Consider the following 21,677-nt stretch of genomic DNA (forward strand, 5'->3'; position numbering starts at 1 on the left):
AGAAACACTCGAAACACGAGCTAACGGTTATAGGGTTAACCCACCTGCACCCCGCCTACACTGTAAGCAAAAACTATCCGAGTTTGGGGTTTTTCCGGCTCATGACCTCTGAAAACTCTCTCGGGTTTAAAATTACTACCTCGCGTAGGAGTAAAAGATGGTACATGACATAGTTTTACCACCACCTCTCAGGCAAGTAGTAAAAGGGTGTCAAAATCCAGTTTTACCACGTAGGGAGTTTTCTATCACGTGATTTTTAACCTGCGTTTCAGAGTTTATTACCACGTGACTGCAAGGTGCAGCTGCTTCGGCGGCTTTTGCCCCATACCCCCCTTGTGGCGCTCTCAGTGAATACTGAAGGTACGCGAAGCCCACAGATGTTTTTTTGTGTTTTTTTTTGCATCGCCGTGCCTCTGGACTGACCTCGAGTCAGCGCACTTTTACTGGAACTGCGGGCAGCATAAGCACAATAAGCGAGAACAGCATTCTTTGTACGAAAAAAAAAAAAAGACGGGGGGGGGGGGCTCTCAAAAGCGAAAAAAAAAGAAAGAAAACCTGCTGTAGAAAGCTGTCCTGCATATTTTCGCAAAATGTTGCTTTTGCTTGGCGGTGGCTTTGGAGACAGACAGTGCAAGAAGCTAGGTATCTGTGTGTTTGGTTGGGCTGTTGGATCTCACGTGTTTCCTACATCACCGAGTGACCGTGCTCTTTCGAGCACCTCCGAACCTGCACGTCGCGGGTATATCACTTCCGAGTAGCCGAATCGTGAAGATCTGCCAAAGGTAACAAAATCAATCTGGTGTCATCGTCCGTGCTTGCCTGCTGGAGAAGCAATAAGCAAAATGCTTCACTCTGTCGTCGTCACCGAGCCGTGGCCACCAGTGACCAGTGGGAGTGTGTCGCCGGGGCAGGTGAAAGAAGCATCGCATATATTTTGTTCCACAGTAGGTGATGTCTGTATGAGTAAAGTGCTGCCCGAATTGCCCACCTCATGCACCAACTGTTCTCAAACATGTAGCGCGAAGCCGATACGAGGCAGACGGAAACAACAAGAGGCTGCCCGTGAGCACGAAGAAAACCCGGATGGTGGTCTTTAGTTGGAAGTGTGCATACACCGACCCGTCCCCGTAAGATAGCGGTGACGTGTTCATTTGTGTCTGAAATGACGACGAAATTCGCACAGGATATGTGTTCTGTGATCGCCAGCTGTGTTTTATCGGATAGCCGTGCTCCTCAAAAAGGCCTAGAACGCCGTCGGTAAGTAGCTTGTATGCAGGCGTGGACCACTCTTCTACGCCCGTTGTGATGAATACGTGCTGCTACTGTGTTTGTGCACCGTCGCTGAATGAAAATCATTGAGCTACCATGCTTTGTGCGTACTTAGGTATATTTTGTGGACTTGTGCATCAGCAGTGCTAACACGCGTGGGGCAAAGAGCCCGGTGTGCCAAGCAATTATTGGATAATCAAAAAGGTGAGATCGTGTAGATTTATAATAAAAGGTTGGTGTGACATTTAGTGCCCTGCAGCCCACCTGAAGCTTGCGCTTGCACCTTCAAGCGTTGTTGTTAATTGATGCAAAAAAAGAGCTCTCCTACCGGTACTACATTGCCGGTCAAAAAGTCGTGCCTATATATATATACCGGATTGTCGAAGTGTAGTCGAGCAACACGTGCAGTCTGTGCTAGTGGTGTATTATTCTGCATTTGTTGTGTGTGCGTGTTTGTCTGTATGTGAATGTATGTGTCACCAATTCTGCCGTTCAATAAATTCAATCAATTCTGCTATTCAATAAATTTGTCGACTCTGGACGAATGCACCCGTAATTTTTATTTTTTTTTACTACCAGAAATAACTCCCAGTAATCACCTCAAAAGCCTTGTGAAGGTAGTAAAAATTTACTCTCTCTATACTCGCTGAAAACTTCACTGGGGTAAATAATTACTACTCTCGCTACGTTCAAAAACTCAGTTAGCACGAGAGTAAATTTTTACCTCGGTAGTAGGTGGTAAAAAAAAACCCAGGAAAGGTAGTGCGCTAGAGGACAAATGGTTTAACCAGTTTTTGAGGTTATTTCAGGTCATTTTTGTTTAGTGTGTATATGCCTCCGACGCGAGGTGTTGTGCACACTTGAAGAGCTTCCCCCGCTTGACATTCGCACGCCAGTCTTCAATGAGCCGGTAAGCCGAACCGGAGCGTGCCACGGCCCACGAACACAATTACTTACTAGACAAGACTGGCACGAAATAATGGTAGTAGTGGCCCCACGGGCATTCCAGTTCGTCACGTGCAATAATCCTGAGGACACAAAGAAGCTACCTGCATTACCTGCCCGACTAACCGCGAGCCGAGTCTACCCGCCCGCGTCCCCGGTAATATTGACCGTGAAGTAGCGGCGTGTTCAACGAACCCACTCGCTAAAGGTACAAGCAACCCAGCCTCAAATGTCACTCGAACTAAGCTATCGGCGAGCGATGTTCGATTAACCCAACCCCCCGCCGGCTTGTCACATTATGGAGCTCACCGATTTGACGCCTAAGACAAAGCTCGCAGTGGTCCTCAATGAATATACCCGCCGACGTGGTTCCTTGTGCATAGTTCCATACGTCCAGGTGAAGTCCATAAACACAAAATAAAAAGTTGAAACGCGACTCGTAAACGTACTGGTGTACTATCGCGCGCCCCGCGCCTGAACATCGTGGCAAACGCCATTTCACGGCGCCGAAGAACTGACGTCTGCAAAATGAACAGCACGACGAGCAGCTAGTGAACAACCGGAATGGGCCGCCCGCATGTAACAGTTTGAAGGTGATATACTTCGGTATTCACGCATGCGTTGTTGCAGCTAGTGCTGATCGCACCATTACGTCACAATATCATTCGTCACCGTCTTACCGGCGAGAACTGGGCCCGCCGTACTGCGGAGGAACAAAATCGAAGAAAAAGATGTACACAAACAATACAGAAGGATGGCGCATCATAGTCTGGCTCGAAATGTTCTAAAAGTGCCTAAACTGCTCAGCAGAAGTGGTCCCGGAACGCTTCCATGCAGCCGCATTTTCACGTACATACACCTTGCGCTCTTGTACTGCAACCCTGACTTGTACTTATGTGACGAACATGAGCAAATAATGGAACTAGTTATATTTGCAGTCGTTGCTTTAACTGTTATCACGCCACGTTTTTCTTTAATCTGTTGTAACAAGAAAGCATGTTCCATTATGTGTGTCTATGTGTGCGTTAACTCGCACCTCTTAAATCCACCGTTGCGGAACATGCATGGCTATGGCACTCCGTTGATATGCCCCAAGTAACGCGTTCGACCCCGGCTGAGACGGTGGCATTTCAGCGAAATGTCGAAGTCCTGTGCAATGTGCGATGCCATTGCGCTTTCAACACATCTTGTGTAATTTCCGGTGTCCTCGAAAGAAACCTGTCCCATAATTACAAGGTGGTATGTGTTCGTAGAACCAAAGACATGTATATTTTAAAGCATATCTCAAGGCTTCCAGAAAGATATTACGCGCAGGGTGGACAGGAAGAAAAGGAAGAAAAAAAAAGGGGGGGGGGCACAGTGTTTCACAGCTTGCATGATTTGTTATAATGTCTCTTAAAGCTGCTTTGGGCAGGTTGTAACTTAGTTACGTGGTCATGGCCGCGGGATGCAATGCGGCCGTGACATTACGATCCGGGCGAGCAGGTCATGGCATTCTTGTGATGAATTTTAAAATATATGAATAAAGGACTTTTTAAAAGTCTTAAGTAAAGAACGAGTTGACGCTAAAGGTTTGTTTCTATCAACAACGGCGCTACGTCCGAAGGGACGAGATTGAATACGAAAAGTAATTATATTGGGGCCCTGCAAGAAGGCGGATCTTGGGCTCCCACCAGGAGGCCAAGCACGATGGTCGCGTTGTTGGCTTGCTGACCTCGAGTTGGTTGACCCGGTGCAGACCGCGAATTGCAGCCACCCATGTTCGAGACAGCATCGCCTCGCACACCTCGCCTCTCACACCTCCAGAGCACGTGCTTGGGTGTAGCGTCAGTTTCTTTACATATGGGACGCGTGGCATTGGGAAGTGTCAACGTCCCAAAAATCACGATGGGATTATGGCATGCCGTAATGGATCAAATTCCGACAATTTCAATGACTCGGGTTCTTTAATTGATGTGTGCCTGAATACAAGTACACGGGCCTCAATCATTTTCACCTCAGCCGAAAATGCGGCCGCCGTGGATGAGATTCGATCCCACGACCTTCATTCAGCATCATTCCGGCGTCGGTGTCGTTGGTTGAGAATGAAAAGTCATCTTACCCGTGACAGAAAAATCGAGAAAGATGCAAATGAAAAATCACAGCATATCCACGGACTGAATGACGATGAGTGGGACGAAGCGCCCATCCGTCCGTGCATCCATCCGTCCGGCCATGCATCTGTCTGTCTGTATATCCGTCCGTATAGTAAACACTCAAAATACCCCCATCTCTCATCCTTTCATCGTATATTGATCATAAATCTAGCGGACAATCCAAGAACTAAACTCACCTGAGCACGTATCTTCTTTTCATCATATTGTTATGTGCCGATCACCTAGAGGACGAAGAAGTGAAGGACTAGGTGGTTCCTGCTCTCGCCATCTTGTTTGTTTTCGCCCTCACTACACGAAACACGTGTTTCGTCAGCAGTAGCCGGAGCACATGCTGAAAACGTCATCAGCTTGAAAAAAATAACAAAGGGCAATGTTTGCGGCTTACCGTTTTTTTTTCAGTGTTTTAAGTTCCTCTATATGAGCTGCAAGGGACGCAGCAATACGTCGGCATTGAAATTATCAGCCAATACACGCCTCACGTCAGTACGCCTAAAGTATAAGTGAACACACGATGACCGTGCGTACTGCGCCCCGCCCGAACCTCTAAAATAGCGGCATATGCACGCGGCGGCCGACAGAAGGCAGCAATTTTGCATAAGGTCTCACGCATTTTGGCTCGTTGGTTCGTGATCTTCAGAGGAAAACAGTTGGGCGTGACAGCGACCGTTGACGAGTATAGCGATATACATTTTGGTTTCCAGACTTACATGAATAGTTTCGTCGCCGAATCTACACGTGTTTCATTACTTTCGCCTGAATCCAGAAGCACGACGGCGCCACTGCTCCCAGGTGACGTCATGATCGTTAAACGTAGATATAACGCATGCGATGCCCGCGAGGAGCGTGATTCCTCGATAGCTGCATGTCGCGACGCCCGTCTTAGCAGCCAGCGCTGAAGCCTACATCGTTTAGCGAGCACAAACGATTCTCCCAGCTCGAAAGGCGTTAGAACGCAGTTCCGCAAATGAGTGTTCGTCTGACCCCCGACCAAGGCATCGACAGCCTGGTCTTGCAGATCCGGAAGTTCGAGACGCCGTTGGAAGTCGAATCACTGGACCTAACGAACTGCATTCATCTAGAGACCGACGAAGTGATTCCTATCATCAAGAAATGCGCGTTCACCAATTCACTTCGGTGCCTAAGCTGCTCGATCCAGCCTGGTGCCCTGGTGACGTTAATACTCGGGCACATGCGGCACCTTGTCCGCCTTGAGCTCACCCTCGTGTGCGAGGTGGTCCAGGAAGTGGGAGAGTATCCCGACAAGGACGTATGGGTGAACCGGTACATCCTCCCCGACCTGCACCACATCTACGTGGAGATGGCCTACGACGCGAGTTACCAGCTTTTCGCCACAATTCTGCGAGAAAGCGTGAACCTGAAACACCTCCACGTGCACTTCCTGCGCGGCAGCTTCTTGAACGCCCTCTGCGAAGAGGCATTACGTCTGGAAAAATTCACTTTCACCTCGGAACAGCCACCGCACTGCCAATCACTCGTCTCGCCGTTGGGGTTGTTTAACTGCATCTCTGTGTGCGCCAACGTCGAGCACCGCAGGCCTGGCGGAATCATGTCTGTCTTCACGTTTCACCATCTTGCTGAGGACTCCGGCGAGCGCCGTCGCATGCCGAATCAGGCGACTGTAGTTGCCGTTCACACCAAACGCAGAAACCTCACCCCTGAACTGATGCTAACGGCCTTCCGTGGCCACGACTGGTCGTTTACCAATCGTGTGTGCTTTGTGTTGCTCCCGGATGACCCTTCGAGCGTCGTTTACCCGCAGGCGGGCCTGGTGTACCGCGATAGCCTTCTCTTTTTCTTCACAGATTCGTTCAGGTACCTCTTAGAACTCAACATCAGCTCCTTCCACTTTGGTGCTGGCCTCGACGTCAAAGAACTGCTTCAGGATGCCACGCTGAAAAAGTTACGGTTCCTGCAGTCTCTTTCGGCGACCCCTTGCGGTCTGCGTCGCCTGTCGGCTCTGCGCCTTCTGGCGCAACACTGCCCACACTTCGGGGAACTGGACGTCCGCTACGAGAATGGCGGCTTGGTCCGCTGTCTCGGTTGCGAAGTGGGCGTTCCCCTGGATTCTGACGCGCCGACCAACGTTCCCGGAGGCACTGTCGGCTTTCAGAAACGGCTCGACCGGCTCACCCTGTCTGGCATCAGGTTCCCTGTGGACCTGCACTTCATCGAGTGCTGCGGGCCAACCACTACGGTGCGACTCTCCGGTTGCGCCAGCACCTCGAGCCCGCGCTACGAGCATCTGGCTAAGGTACTCTCCGAGACATGCTGGCCCACCTGCCTGGTTCTTCGGCACGGCAGTATAGACATTGAAGACGCCTCTGTGTTGGTGAGCTTCTTTTATGCAAGTATCTTTTGATGCCGCAATGCCCTGAATGCCACTCTATTTATTTTAAGAGCCATATGACACACCAATTTTCATTGTAAGCTATTATGTTGATTAATCCAAGTACGTTCACATAGCAAGCTGGCGAAGAGTTTTCGCGTACGGTCCTACCACTCATTTAGAACTGAACATTTTTTTTTGTAAGCACGAGGGAGGCTTGAGATGTCGCGCAACACTGATGCACTCATGAGTTGGGTTGTAACAAGCTGTTTGCTTGGCAAGCGTCTTCGTGCCGGCGAGCAATTTTGTTCCCCGATCGGCTGCACATGCAAATTTTGTCCACCTGGAGTTCTTTAACGTGCACCCAAATCTTAGCACACGGGCCTACATTTCCGCCTCCATCGGAAATGCAGCCGCCCTACTTAAGAAAGTGTGATACATTTGTCGCGCATTCCAGGCTTCTGGCCTTACATTCCTCAAAGCTTTGATTATGATAGCGGCCAATCGATCATTGTCCTTTGCTTACAGGCCATGCTTTCGAGCGTCCACAGCCTGCTGTACCTGTACCTGCTGTCGACGGTTTCCTGTCCTAACGAAGTCGCCGAGACCTGCTTCCGTGCACTGGCGGCTGCTCTTCCTCGTCTACGGTTTCTCCACTACCATTACCTGACTTTGAACGGCGTGGAACGGAGTCTCACGCTCGTGCGCAGCAAGGACGATCCTGAGGACAGAGGCAACCTGCTCCGCAACGCTCCCTGCTACCAGTGTTGCTCGACTGCGACGTTCGTAGGACTCGCCAAACCATTAAACCGAGAGTTCGTGCCCTTTGCGTAGGTTCGGTAAAGGTCTGACAAATCTGAAGAGGTGATGCGTTTAGACATTGTGTAGACCCTTTTACACGACGAAAAAAAGTTTTCAACACTCCCGCCTACAAAGGGAGGGACAAGTATTCACACTAAGCATGGCAGTCATTCAGGCCACGGAAGGCTCACAGATGATTCAAGCAGACCTTGTCATCTTGCGCATACTGCATCCGGCGCATGCACATCCGAGATTGCAATGATTGCTGTGTTTCTTTAGCTTCGACAAAGACTATTTCGATAAGCAGCCATTGCTGTATCTTATTTTTGTCTTTTATCTAGGACGACCGCAAAAGGAAACAAGTTTGGTCGCGCGAAAGGAACCAAGACGTCTTCCTTACATTTTTATCTTATCTGAGTACGCAGCCGCATTCGCGACGAGCGGCGACCCTTATTCAAAGACACCATGATACTGTCGCGTCAAAGACATCCTCTAACAAGAGAAGCGATTGAAGCCATCCACATCAGAAGGAAAAAAAGAATAGTTGCGTGAGCATGCCGTCAGGTGCTCTGAGCGGTCCAGATGTTAGCTATCTTTCTTGCACTTGCAAAAGATGATACCAATGTTATCATTTTTTAATCCTGCTTGCGGCGTGTCAAGCCGTCATTGCTGTTTGATGTTCTTGCATTTTTTTTCTTTTAAGTGGCACTTCACCTATACATCTGCTTTTTTGCCAAATAAATGTTAGGTGTGAGACAGCGCTTGTTTGTGTTCTTTTCCTTCGTCCCGCGTGTGCTGTTCAACCAAGACGAACCCATACACACTCGCTCATAGCTTCCATTCTTATAAACTTGAGCATCTGTAGCGCTGCAACCTGACGGCTCGTACGAATACCAACGTGGATCTGTACCGACCTTGTATACCACTCTACGTGGGAAGGCTGTGCTGCTCTGGGTGTTCTCCCATCCACGATCCCACCCTCTTTTTCTTGGCAGTCTGCACTGCTCATCTTACGCCGGCAAAAACTGCACCAGCTGATCCAGCCGGCTCGAAGGGTTGCGCAAGGAAATAGAGGCCTGAACTGGGGGCCCGCATATACATTCGCTAATAAATGGTTATTCTCTCTCTCGCTCGAAAGAGTACGAAAATTTCAGTTAGAAACTATTCAAGTATGTGAGGCGCTATGAAGAAGAATTAACCCACAGAGCGTTTCCTTAAAATTTTAGTTCACTCATATAACTTGCTCCAGGCAGTATTAAACTTGAACCTTTAAAGTGGTTAGTTCATTATGAGTCGCGATTATTGCAGGCTATGTTGAGTTAAAAAGAATATCGAGTGCAGTGTTGATGTAACGAGACGTTCCAGCGTTGTGATTGCAACGGGAAATCGTTTGAGCTTGTGAAAGGAAGGACACATGAGCTTTCGTTCGCCTTTCAGAGGAACGTATACTGCACCGCTGGTTTTCTTGAGTATCTTTATTTTTCCAAGTTTACAAGTGCGCGTGCAGGTAGAGGGAGAACGAGTTAGCGAGATTACAACAGTACAACCTATTAAGTTCAACTAATGACAAGTTCGGGAGCAAATGTATAGCATAGTCACGCGCGCTGTATTATACGACTGCTTACATATAGAAGTACATGGTTGCCCCACAGACGCAATTACCGTAAAAGCAAGACCAAACATGAAAAACAAAAATGTGAATACAGACAGAAAAATAGAAATTGAAGGAGCAGTATTCGTCACCAATTTAATAATAAATCGAATTACAAATATTTATAGAAAGCATGGCGATACATTTTTTGGCAAAGTATTGAACTGCTCGCATTAATGCGACATAATACATGTAGCAGCGAAAGTTTTCACTAATAACTTTGTTTCAGACAAAATACAGGTATACAGAAGAGGAACGCTGAGCAAGCGGTATTTAAAAAAAAACGCCCCGATATAATAAGAACTGACTTCGTGAGACTAATAACAAATGCGGGAGCAAAAGTGCCATACTCAGTACGCTACATTAGACAATTACTCGCAAATACAAATACATGCTTTTCTAAACGTGACAGAACTAAATCTAGAAGAATAAGAAGGAAAAAAAACGGAATCGCGCAAAATAACATGGAAGGAATCAGCTGCATACTTCACGAATTAAATAATAAATGCCGTCCTATCTATTTATTTACCAAAAGCAGGCCGGTCACATTTGGCAGTGAAGTATTCGTGAAGGTCATCGTAATGTGACACAGGAGAAACCAACGCAGGTGAATTGAATACTTGGCCATCTTTGAATATAGATAGGTAGGGAAGTAGTTTCGCTGGTCATAGAAACATAGTTAACATATTTGACATTATCTCCCGAACGTTGCAAAGAAGAAAAAGAAACAAGCAGGCCTTCTCCTTAAGAAAAGCGGACGCCACAGCTATCTCGTGAGAAAATTATACACGGATTTTATTGTCGATGCGTTTGGGGAGTACTGGCATGTACGAGCCTCCTCTGTTCTCATTCAGCAATCGGTCATATCTCTTTTCTTACGCCATGTTCGTAGAATGCGCGTTTTATCTGAGAATCCTCGTCGAAATACCCGCTGACAGTTTTATTACTTTAAAAATGCAGAAAAAAAGCTGGTAATGACTATTTCAGCCATTCGGAAAGAAACGCGTCTCCTCAAACGTTGACCTGTGTAACGACCAGCATGGCCTACTCAGCACGCGCCCGCCAAGTCCGTCGGAACTGATAAGATTATTTGGCTGCTGATAGTAACTGCAAGTAGAACGTAGTTATAACTAATATCGCCGATAAGGTGCGGCAGAGACCTTCCTGTAATACTAAAGCTTCGCTTAATCTCGAGAAGATAGCGCCAGAAGCCCCAGGCACGTTTCCCTCTAACGAATCTATCATGCAGTGGCAATCTTTCGCAAAACAGTTAATCTGACAAAGAAAAAAAAAACAAGGTGTATCGGTACGTGCGAAACGATGCACGTCAAATGAAGTTGATATATTGATTTGTGGGGTTTAACGTCCCAAAACCACCATATGATTATGAGAGACGCCGTAGTGGAGGGCTCCGGAAATTTCGACCACCTGGGGTTCTTTAACGTGCGCCCAAATCTGAGCACACGGGCCTACAACATTTCCGCCTCCAATTGGAAATGCAGCCGCCGCAGCCGGGAATCGCACCCGCGACCTGCGGGTCAGCAGCCGAGTACCTTAGCTACTGCACCACCGCGGAGGGGCACGTCAAATGAAGTGCACGAAATGCTGCAGCGAAAGGGATCTGCGCGATTACTCTCTCCATAGTCATTGTACTGCGCGCAGGCCAGATTAATGGTTGTGTCAAGGACGCCCAATGAGACATATCATTAGTTGCTTGAAGATATGCAAATGCCAGGAATATTTTTAAATGTATCATTGCTATGAACGAAAACATGCGCAGGCAGCGTCCGCAGATCGAGTGCTCGAGGGAGACGACAAGTCTTACTGGAGCACAAAAAAAAAAACAAGAGACCAGTATGTTAACTTGTCGGCAATGTATCGGCAAGATGAAAAAAAAAAAAAAACTTCGCCTCCAGCGATAGAGATGTGCCATCTCGTTGCGTTCCAAAGACGTTTCCTTTTGTTCACTTTCTAAGCGATAAAAACGCTGTTCTGGTACTAGTCACAAAGGGTGTAGTACAGGAAAACTTTTGTCGGGGTCGAACTACCCTTCATGGATGTTTGTACTTGATTACGAATATATATGCATGCCTACAAAAAATTGGAAAATTTTGGGAAAGGAGATAAAAGTTCACTACCCCCCCCCCACCACCACCACCAACCGACCAGTGGCTAAGCCAGTTCTAGACACGGCCCAGATGTCCGGCTAAGATGTCAATTTACAGAATACTACTTGTGCTGTGACTGTAAATCCGCCCCTGTAAGATGATACATCAATGTGTTTGCAGTTCGACGTCATCGTGAAAGTTTTTGGCCTCACATCAACTTTGCAGCGTCAGTATCTGTACTTAATATTAAGGCACTGTCTCGCATACTATAAGGGTCTCCTTGGAAGAAAAAAAAAAGTGGCGTTTCACGCGACGTTACTTTATCAGCACTAGTCACAATCTCTCTATCGCTGGCGACAGTTTGTCAATCTTCACTATGCACACATGAGCGAGAACAACTTAAACAATATTCATCAAGATGTTGGCTATACACACAAAGCTGCAGTTCCTCCACTGCGGGCGTCATAAAAATCCCAACATGGAGGCAAAATATCAAAGAAGCCGCGCTGCGACGGCTCAAGGTGCCAAAAAAAAAATACAGCTCTTACTCTACCGGCAGGATGTCGCTGACTTTCAGGAACTTCCTTATGCACAACCAGGAGTCTCGGTTGAGGTCCGAGAGTTGCATCTTACCGTCATCGCGCGGATGGCAAGTCACAGAACCCTTGACGACTCCCGCCACGCGCATGAAGTTATCCAGTTCGAGCAGGCTGTTGAGGCTTTCCCTGATGACCCGCGCGGCCTCCTTTTCGTCGACAGATGCGGAGCTCTGCACCCTCGCTACTAGCCCAGGCGTGGAATGCACCTTTTCGAGAGCCGTCGCGCAGTACTTGAGGTGCGCACCCTGGACGAAGTGCAACGCGCGCATCACCAACGAGTTGTTACGGCTCACCACTTTCACCACAGTGGGAAAGTCACTACTGTCTCCGCAGTCTTTCAGCTGCAAATCCAGGAGTGTGTAGTTGCCGGATATGACCGGCGCCATCGGCCGCAGTAACGCCAGAGGCGGGTTGTAGTAGCGTGGGAAGAAGCAGAACTGGCACAGTGTCCGGCTCAAGCTCAGCGTGTCTCCAAGCTTCTGCATTTCGGTCTCTTCAAAGCTCAGGCCACGGATGGAAATGGAATGTAAGGTATTGTTGGTCGAAATTCCTTCCACCAGCGCTTTATGAATCAGCCGGTCAGCGTACCATCGCGGAAAGGTAACGTGAGCGATGACTTCAAGTTCCCTGAGCGCCATTGCATCCGTCAAACAATGCGAAATTAGGGAGCTCACCGTGAGGTTGGAAATTTCTTCCTCCGACACAATGCAAAGCGACGTCAGCTGAGTGCACGACTGAAAATGGGAATAAGCGGCTCCGGGTAGCGTTTCAAATGTGTCGAAAGTGGTCGAGTTGATCCTAAGACTGCACACTTCGCTCCAGTCAGTCTTCGCAAATGCGGCGTCATCGAACACGTCGAGCACACCGACGAAGCGCCCCTGCACGCCGGTTTGGCGCATGGCCCGGAAGATCTCGGCTGCGTCCATCGGTGGGCACCGCGGGCAGACGTTGATCTTCTTGAGGGATGCGTTAGACGCGAGAGCCTTGAAGAACGACCGCCAGTCCTCCACGTCGTACCATGACAGGCTGAGCGTGAGTTCCTCCAGAGTCCTGTTTTCGGTGAGGGCCACGATCCAGGGATGAATACGTCTGGACACGTTGCCGAAGTTCTGTGTCTGCTCAACGCAAGAATCGGCGACGTCGTGTGTCCCGATGTAGGAACATTTGATGAAGTTCAAGCTTTTCAGGGTACCGTTCTCAATGAGAAGCGTGGAGATTAGCTTGATCTCCCGTATTTGTAATACGAAGTTCGTGACGTTCAGCTGAGAAATAGTGCTCCTGACGAACATTGCTTCGAATAACCAGGAAGTTTCTTCAAAATGGCATGCTGCCGTCACGCTAAGGGTGTGCAGCGTGGAAACCGCTCGCACGTAAGTGCGAAAGTGCCTCATACTCGCGTAGTGGTTAGCCAACAAGTTATTCACTCTTACCCACACTGTGTCTGATCTGAGCGACAGCGTCATGATTGTCACATTCCGCTCGAGTCCGCGAAGGACTATGAGCCCGTGGTCCTTTTTGAAGTACTGCTCCGTCATGGTGAGCGTCCTCAGCGTGCGGGTGCTTGTCAGGTATTCTGCGAGGCGCTTACTGGATGCATAGCCGAACTTCAAATACCGCAACTGTAGCTCTCGCAGTTGAGTCAGATGCGGCAGAAGTGCAACCAATCGATACGACGTCGTCATGTCTAGACAATTGCCGGCGCATCCTTTCATGTAGAGCTTCTTAAGGCTCGGGGTCTGACGCAAGGCACCGCATATGAGTTCATCTTGCCTGCGCAATATGGTGCGATTCAGTTCGACTGAAACGACGCATCTGTGCAGCGAGAGCAAGTGCCACAGGAGTGCGGCGGCCACTCTCCTACTTCCTTCAATCTCCCTGTCCAGCGGCACATTCGTCTCATTGACAAATGACAGTTCGCCCGGAAAAAGCTCCCTCAGTGCAAAACCAACGGGCTCGAAAAATTCATTCCACATATCAAGGTCGCTGAAGATATGGCACAGCCTACCCTCGCCGCTCGAGCAAGGTCTCCTGTAGTCGATGGCGCAGCCGGAGATAGGACTCTTCACCAATGTGATGTCTCGCAAAACTTGCCTCCGCTTTCTTCTAGAACTCCGGCGGGTCTCCGATGAACCAGGCTGACACTCGGACATGGCGCTTGATCACACGCGAACGCAGGAGAGCGCGATATGTGCTTGAGTAGTGCGCTTCGCAAGCACAACACGTACTGTTGTGCTGGCGTCAGTGTCGTGCCGGTCGTCGAGAATGATCTCCCTATGGGGCGCTGCTGTCGCTGGCAGCCTGCGCATGCGTTGCTGTGCATTGTCGACAGTTCATTGGTTGCACCTTCCACCGAGTTGTCCACTGTTGCAGCTGTTTTCTTTGCCTAGCCCAGCCCCTCCTTTTTTGGGGGCGGGGGGAACTTGGTTGCCTCACGTCTAAACCGCGACTAATCGCTTTGAAGTCCATCGGTTTTCTACTGCAATCCTTCTTTCCAAGGTTCCCAGCAACTTGCTTTTCAAACGCCTGACAGCTCGTTGACACCTAAAGGCTACCCGCATGTTTAATTTTTCATTTTCTTACCTGTGGCGTTTTCGTGGGGGTCGGGAGAACCCGTAGTGGCCCAAGGAAGACGACCTGCCTTTTTTGTTTTTCCCACGCGGGTATTGTCTCTCGGAGACTGCTCTTATCGCATGTCGTTCTGTTGTCGCTTCCAGTTTCACTGAAGGTTGTTTCCCGGAACAACTTCCATGGCCACAGAGGCAGTCTGACGGATGTCCATATATCTTCCGAACAATTCGAACCGCCATAAGTACTGCGAGCCAGAAGAGCAATCTTGGAAAAAGGGTGGTCGGTTCACAAATGCACACACGAAGAAGGACAACTGTCTACCAGATTCTGGCAGTTTGTAACTTCCAAACCAGATTGATCTTCAGCGCAAAATGACACCACGAAAGAGAAACGGAACCCAGCGATACTCTGCACTGACAACTTGGTCACACGAGCACACTCGTGATAGCGCAGACAAAATAACAAAATATCTTGTAAACAAAGGTATGGAAGGTCTACTAAAGAACTGCAAAGTTATAAACTGTAGGAGAAACGCTTCGGATTATTCTCGCGTGGTGGTGCGGGCACCTTTCTTTGAAGGACCAGTAAACAACTCCGGGGTCTCAAAATTGTTATAAGGAAAAATATCTGCACTTTTGCTTTGTGAACATGCTGGCCCGAAAATTTCGCGAATACATGGGTTCGAACATTGTGGTTTCAGCTAATATCACATTTTCTTTTGGCCTCGCCCCCCTTTTCCCTCACAGGAAGGGGAAAGCATGGGCCGTCGTAGTGACTGGTTTAGACCGATCGACGAGGTGCGAGCGACGTCAAGTCGCCGATTGGTGACTTTGGGTCCCTGCGCCTGAAAGGAGGATTGACCAGGCGTAGGAAAAAAGCGTCGGAAATTGTTTTTCGAAATGGATGCTCTGCGCGGCCGGCAGCGCTGTAATTTTCCCAAAACGTGTTTGGCGTGGCCTACTCTATCAATAGCCTTGCTTAGTGGACAGTCAAAGCAACGCTTGAAAATAGACCTCTTCCTGTTTGTAAACAGTGTGACGTCACTGCGGGCACCCCGCCCTCCATACCCTCTCTTGGAACAGGTGCTGGTTAGCAAGAAAGTTCCGCTGGTGGCATCTTTTTGTATAGCAGAGCTGCATGTCTGCATTCCTTCGACTGAAATTTTTACATTGCTTTGTTCAAAAGTCACAGCTTTTGAAAGAAGGGGGTCGCGAAAGGGTCACTGCTCATAGCGAGGAAATTTTCTCGTTGTAGATGAATGAATGAAGAAACTTTATTCAGAGAACTGAGAGACGCGACTAGTATGCTGTGGCCTTCACCCACACAGATGTCAGCCATAAAAAAAATTCTGTTATTTTTCGAAAGCGAACGTACTGAATGTACACGGTTACTGGCACTTTGAGAAATATTTGCATGGATGGCATGAATGTAAACTTATTCGATTTCCATCGTGGCATGTCCAATGCAGTTTAAAACGAGGTACAGCATTGGCGGCAGCGTGGTTTTTTTTAAATTTTATTTATTTATTTTGAACATACTGTTAACCCTTTGGCGGGGTTTTTACAGATGTGGGAGCAAACAGAAAATCACAAAAAGCAGCCACATCTAAAGTAACAATAAAATACAATTTGGTGGGAGCAGCGTTGATGAGCAAGTACAAGTTAAGAAGAAGGAAACTACATGCATATTAGGGTGACAGCGGATGCATTATTAACTTCATACAATCCTAAAAATGGGTAGAGAAAAGTTTACACCCTTGTAACAGTAGGTGTAAATACACATATTGGCAATCAACTTAATACAAGGAGGCAATCGTAAAATCAAAATACATTGCATACTATGTTAGCCTGTACCATTCGAAAAAAACTCACTCATGGTCTTTAAGACGCTCATTCACACACCGGTCCTACTTACCGACATGCGCTTGTCTTGAAGAGAGTGAAACATTGTAGACCACACTTACGCAGCACTCAAGAATTTATTTTTTCTTTCTCTTTACATAGCAGCTTTTTTATTTTTACGAACATAACTATACCGCAAAGACAAACAGTTTTCGAGGGGGGAGGGGGGAAGGAAGGAAGTGCAACTGAGATTTGGTATCTAGCAGCCACATTCTTAAGATTGTGAGTCATCACTAGAGGGTACGACCGGGCTCCTTGGGTCAGCGTAGTTGGCATACCGGCCGCCAGGAATACCAAGAAAATGAAACTCTCGCTAACACATCGGCATGCCGACGTGTCAGTGCGCTTTTTGGCAAGTTTTCAAAAAAGGCTTCCCGGCTGCTTCCATAATCACCCGTGACCCCCCTGCACACAACTAAAGAAGAAAAAATGTGCACTGGCAAGTAAGGTGTGTTATGGCGCTACCGTCGGATGCGGTAAACTGCGTTGCCGATAGTATGCCGATAGGGCTAACCCACGGGCCTGTTCTTCTGTGTGTCGTTGCTACACCTCTGGCGCTTGCCTTTCAGCTTCTGCAGCAAAACTTCAGAGACCGTTGTCACTACAACACTAGGATAGCACGCATTCCGCAGTCTTCAACTCCACGTCTAATGTCTGGGTCACGGTGTGTTCTGTGATGGCGCGACTTCATTTAACGAAGATTCTAGACACACCGTAGCGATGGCGCGTTTCACAACCCTAAAAGACGTATACGTGGTGAGTACATCAAGTAGGCGCGCGACCTGCACGTAATGAAAGCAGTAGATCACGAAGCCGCAGATTGGCATCCCCTGTGCGCTCATTTGAGAGAGTTGAACCCTTGTCATTGTCACTAAACATAGATAAAGCATCAGCTAGTGAGACACAGCTTTAGTGGTTAGATTGTTTTATCGTAGCGAGGAAATCCCCAGCCTATTTAAAAATCTGGAATGGAACTAGTTATATTTGCAGTCGTTGCTTTAACTCTTATCACGCCACGTTTTTTCTTTAATCCGTTGCACTAAGAAAGCATATTCCATTGTGTGTGTGCGTGTGTGTGTGTTAACTCGCACCTCTTCAATTCACACTTGTGGAACATGGCCACGGCGCTCGTTGGATGGGCCGCAAGTAACGAATTCGACCACGGCTGGGACGGTGACGTTTCGGCGAAATGTCAGAGCCCTGTATAATGTGCGATGCCATTGCATTTTCAACACCAATGGTGTAGTTTCTGGTGCCCTCGAAAGAATTCTGTTCCACAATTAAAGGTGGCTTGGTCTCGAACAACGAAAGACATGTATATTTTAAAGCGTGTCTCAAGGCTTCCAGAAAGATATTACGCGCGGGGTAGACAGGAAGAAAAGGAAGATTCCTTGGCATCATTGTCTGTTAGATCTCATTAGTATTGTTTTAAAACACAGAAAAACGAGCCCTTATATACTTATTTTCCTTATTCATTAACGAGGGTCTCGCACCGGCAGACTTTTTGCCGTTAGGTTGTATACGTAGGACTATGGTAAGCTGCCCTCTCGTAATAAGTTCACGTGCTACGTGATGCCACACAGGCTCATAAAAGGGTGTTCCACACTCGCCGCTATGAGTACAGATCGCGCTGACTGACACTCTCACGTTTACATCTCCATATAAACCCATTAAAGTGACTGGGGGGATGCCCGCCGTGATAGCTCAGTGGTTAGAGCATCGAACGCATTATTCGAAAGTCGTAGGTTCGATTCCTGCTAACGGCAAGTTATTTTTTCACCCACTTTTCTTTCTTATTTGCATTATATTGGCTCTAATAACTACCCTTATACATTCCTTGGCATTATTGTCTGTTAGATGTCATTAATACGGAAAAACGAGCCATAGGTGTGTATATATATATATATATATATATATATATATATATATATATATATATATATATATATTTTTATATATATATATATATATATATATATATATATATATATATATATATATATATATATATATATATATATATATATATATATATATATATATATATTTTTATATATATATATATATATATATATATATATATATATATATATATATATATATATATATATATATATATATATATATATATATATATATATATATATATATATATATATATATATATAGAGATACGGTGAATGACAGGTACACCCGCGGCAAATCCAGCCTATAGAGAGTGTCCATGTAATTGCTTACGCAACAAAACGACCTCCGTCAACTGAACAGCCAACGAAGTGCATTAGCAGAGCGGTTTGACCACCACATCCACCCGGACGACGCGGTGATTCTGGAAAAAAAAAAGGAACACACGCAGGCGACACCTTCTCGAATCCTTGCACATTCAGCAGGCAGTGGAGAACATCAACTGCTCCACTGGGACATTGTCCTCTCTCTACTGTCAGCGTTTGCAACGGCTCGCGGCGAACCTCTCACGCAAGGCGAGCCAGCGTTTCTAAGCGCCGCACATCTCTGGGTTTCTCGCCCCTGAGGGAAAAGGCGGTACGGCTTCGAAAGAATTGAAACATCGGGTTTTGTCTGCAGGAGGACATTCGGGAATCATGCACGAACCGAATACCACAAGACAGCAACGGTTGACGCCGAATTCTTTCTCAGTGTCGCCAGGTGACCACGTACAGCTTAATCAGCAAGCAAAGGAGGAGCTCGAAGACAACAAGGCAAAGTTGCGCGCGATTGCCGAGACAGTTGTACTGTGTGGCAGTCGAAATCTCGTGCTGACAGGTGATAAAGATTCGGGGCATCTTCCTCTCGAAGAACCCTTACAGAGTACTCAGGGCGCTCCTATATGTTATACAGCGAATGGAGGAGCCCATACTCACAGCAGGTAGCAACGCTTTCTACTGGAGCCCACACAGTCAAAATGAAATTATTTCGATAATTGGCAAACTTATACAAGATAAAATTCTCAAACACGTAAACGAGGCTGGAATTTTTTCGGTGCCGGCTGATAAAGTAACGGATATGTCCCAAACCGAGCAATTTTCGTTGTGCGTAGGCTACGTCGACGCCAATTCGAGATTTCCTCTGCTTCGTAGCTGTTGACGACGTCATGCGTCAATATTGTGAAACAATGTGGGTGGAACGTCATGATTTAGTTGCACTTTTTGGAGAAGCGTTTTCCGAGATCGTTCGCTCGCTTGAAGAGTTCAAGGAACCCTTCCGTGACAAAGTAACTGCATGCGTCCACCGCTCTGCCTCTATCGGCGAATCTGTTCACCCAACTTTCTTATATGCCTCTCTGTCCGTAAGACGATCATTGGCCTCACACACCGCTAGTCTGAGATTCCGAAGAGCTCGTCAATAGACATGGAGCAGGTTCACTTGGTGCTCACTAAGCTGGAAGAGATGAGAACACGGATGCATAATTTCACAAAATAATTCCGCTTTTTGAAGACAGGGCGGCGGATGTCGGAGTGAATCGCGAGATTCCACGAGTAATAGGAACACAAAGATACCGGGCAATCTACGATCGTGTTCATTCCGCACATAGTTGACCTGAAAGCTTTCCTCAAGCGTCGCTTTGCAAACCATCGCAAAACACTGCAAAGTTTGCTATATGTGTTGCCAGGCAACTTGGAATATGCGCAAACGGCCGTCGATTTTTACGTGAGAGATATGACAACAGCTCATATCCCTACACTAAAAGGTGAATGAGAATCTAGAGAACTAAATTGGATGCCATGCAAGAGCGCGAATTTCCCCGCATTGTGACGGTACGCTTCAGTTGAATGCGAGAAACCCTCTTCTCGAACATTCACGCTCTCCTAAGGACATTGGCAACGCGATATTGGCCAGTGATATTGGCCAGTGATATTGGCCAGTGAGTGCAGCTGCAGCAGAACGCAGCTTCTCGACCATGGTGGAAGGAAACAACTGTGTTCTTGACAATGAAAACAGTGAAAACGTGTTTAAAGGACCGAACAGCTGAGGAGTGGCTTAATGTTTTGGGCTTAATGTCCATTCAGTGGATACAAGTCAGTGTCGACGAAGTTATATCGCTGTGTTGGTGGACAAACCACGACGCATGAAATTCGTAGCGTGCACCGCTCTCTTCGGTGAGGCAACATGCTCGTATTTTTTTTTGCATTACCGTCTACTATATGGTAATACTATATGCTGATAGCATTCGCAATGTCATTAAAGTTCTTGCTAAATTAAAGTTAAAGTTCAGCCTCTTCTGGGTCAGGGAAGTATCCTTGTTTAGTTCTTTGTTGTCCAGTAAGATTATGAATACGTGAGCCTCACTATAACACATAAAAAGCGGACATTCTCAGTAATAGGACGATACATACACCCAAGTGCACAGAAAGACTGCTTCCACCTGGGGACTATTCTTCAAGCCGCACAAAGGCCACACATTGGCGATTTTAATGCACCTTATTCTATCTGGGGTAGCACTAGAATGAATTATCGTGGAAGGGATTTGGCCAATGTTGAATGTTACTATGGACTAAGTGTGCCCAACGACGGATCACCTACATTTATTCGTGACACGTCCTACAGCAGCTGCTTCGACCTCTGTTTCGTTTCCAGGAGCCTTCTGCCTTCCACATGTTGGTGCACCAATTTGGTCACTCGCGGCAGTGACCACCTTCCAACGTATGTTCAGTTGTTTAGGTGGTTTTGACACACACACACACACACACACACACACACACACACACACACACACGCGCGCGCGCGCACGCACGCACGCACGCACGCACGCACGCACGCACACACACACACACACACACACACACACACACACACACACACACACACACACACACACACTACATCCGTCAAACCAACTAGACACTGTTCAAGGCATCTGTCAAGTCCGGCTGTAAGCACACGACTGATCCATCCGAGGTCAAGGACATCATTACTTCTTCCCTGCGTGACATAATCAAACAGGTTAACCTACCGATGAAGAGATCAGCAGTTGACTCCCCATACGAGGCCCTTTGTGAAATCCGTCGCCACGCATACCGCCGACACAGACGAACGAAGTCGCCTTCAGACCTTTCCGCCTGTCATCAAGCTCAACGACATGTTCTTCGGCATCTTGACAAAATGGACAGCCAGCGTTGGAGAAAGGTCTGTGGATCTCTGGACCCTAGGCAACCTATCTAAGATCTGGTGGGTGGTAGAAAATTTAAAGACAACTCCCCAACAACTTCAACCATTTCAAGCTGTTGCTCTACATCAAGGGCCGACAGAAGTTGAGATAGCCAGCAACTAATGTAGCCTCATCGTGGACACCACTGATGATCTTGGCACTAATGAG

General features: G+C 47.4%; 1 protein-coding gene across 1 annotated transcript; it reads left to right on the top strand.

Moving 5' to 3' along the window:
- Positions 1 to 5,219: 5,219 nt before the first annotated feature.
- Positions 5,220 to 8,279, top strand: LOC142767361 (uncharacterized). Its single transcript, XM_075868869.1, has 2 exons — positions 5,220 to 6,720; positions 7,246 to 8,279. Exons 1-2 carry the CDS (start codon positions 5,335 to 5,337, stop codon positions 7,549 to 7,551), a joined length of 1,692 nt encoding a protein of 563 aa, XP_075724984.1. The 5' UTR covers positions 5,220 to 5,334; the 3' UTR covers positions 7,552 to 8,279.
- Positions 8,280 to 21,677: the final 13,398 nt, after the last annotated feature.

The sequence above is a fragment of the Rhipicephalus microplus genome, chromosome 7 (genome assembly GCF_043290135.1).
Source record: "Rhipicephalus microplus isolate Deutch F79 chromosome 7, USDA_Rmic, whole genome shotgun sequence".
Taxonomy (NCBI): Eukaryota; Metazoa; Arthropoda; class Arachnida; order Ixodida; family Ixodidae; genus Rhipicephalus; species Rhipicephalus microplus.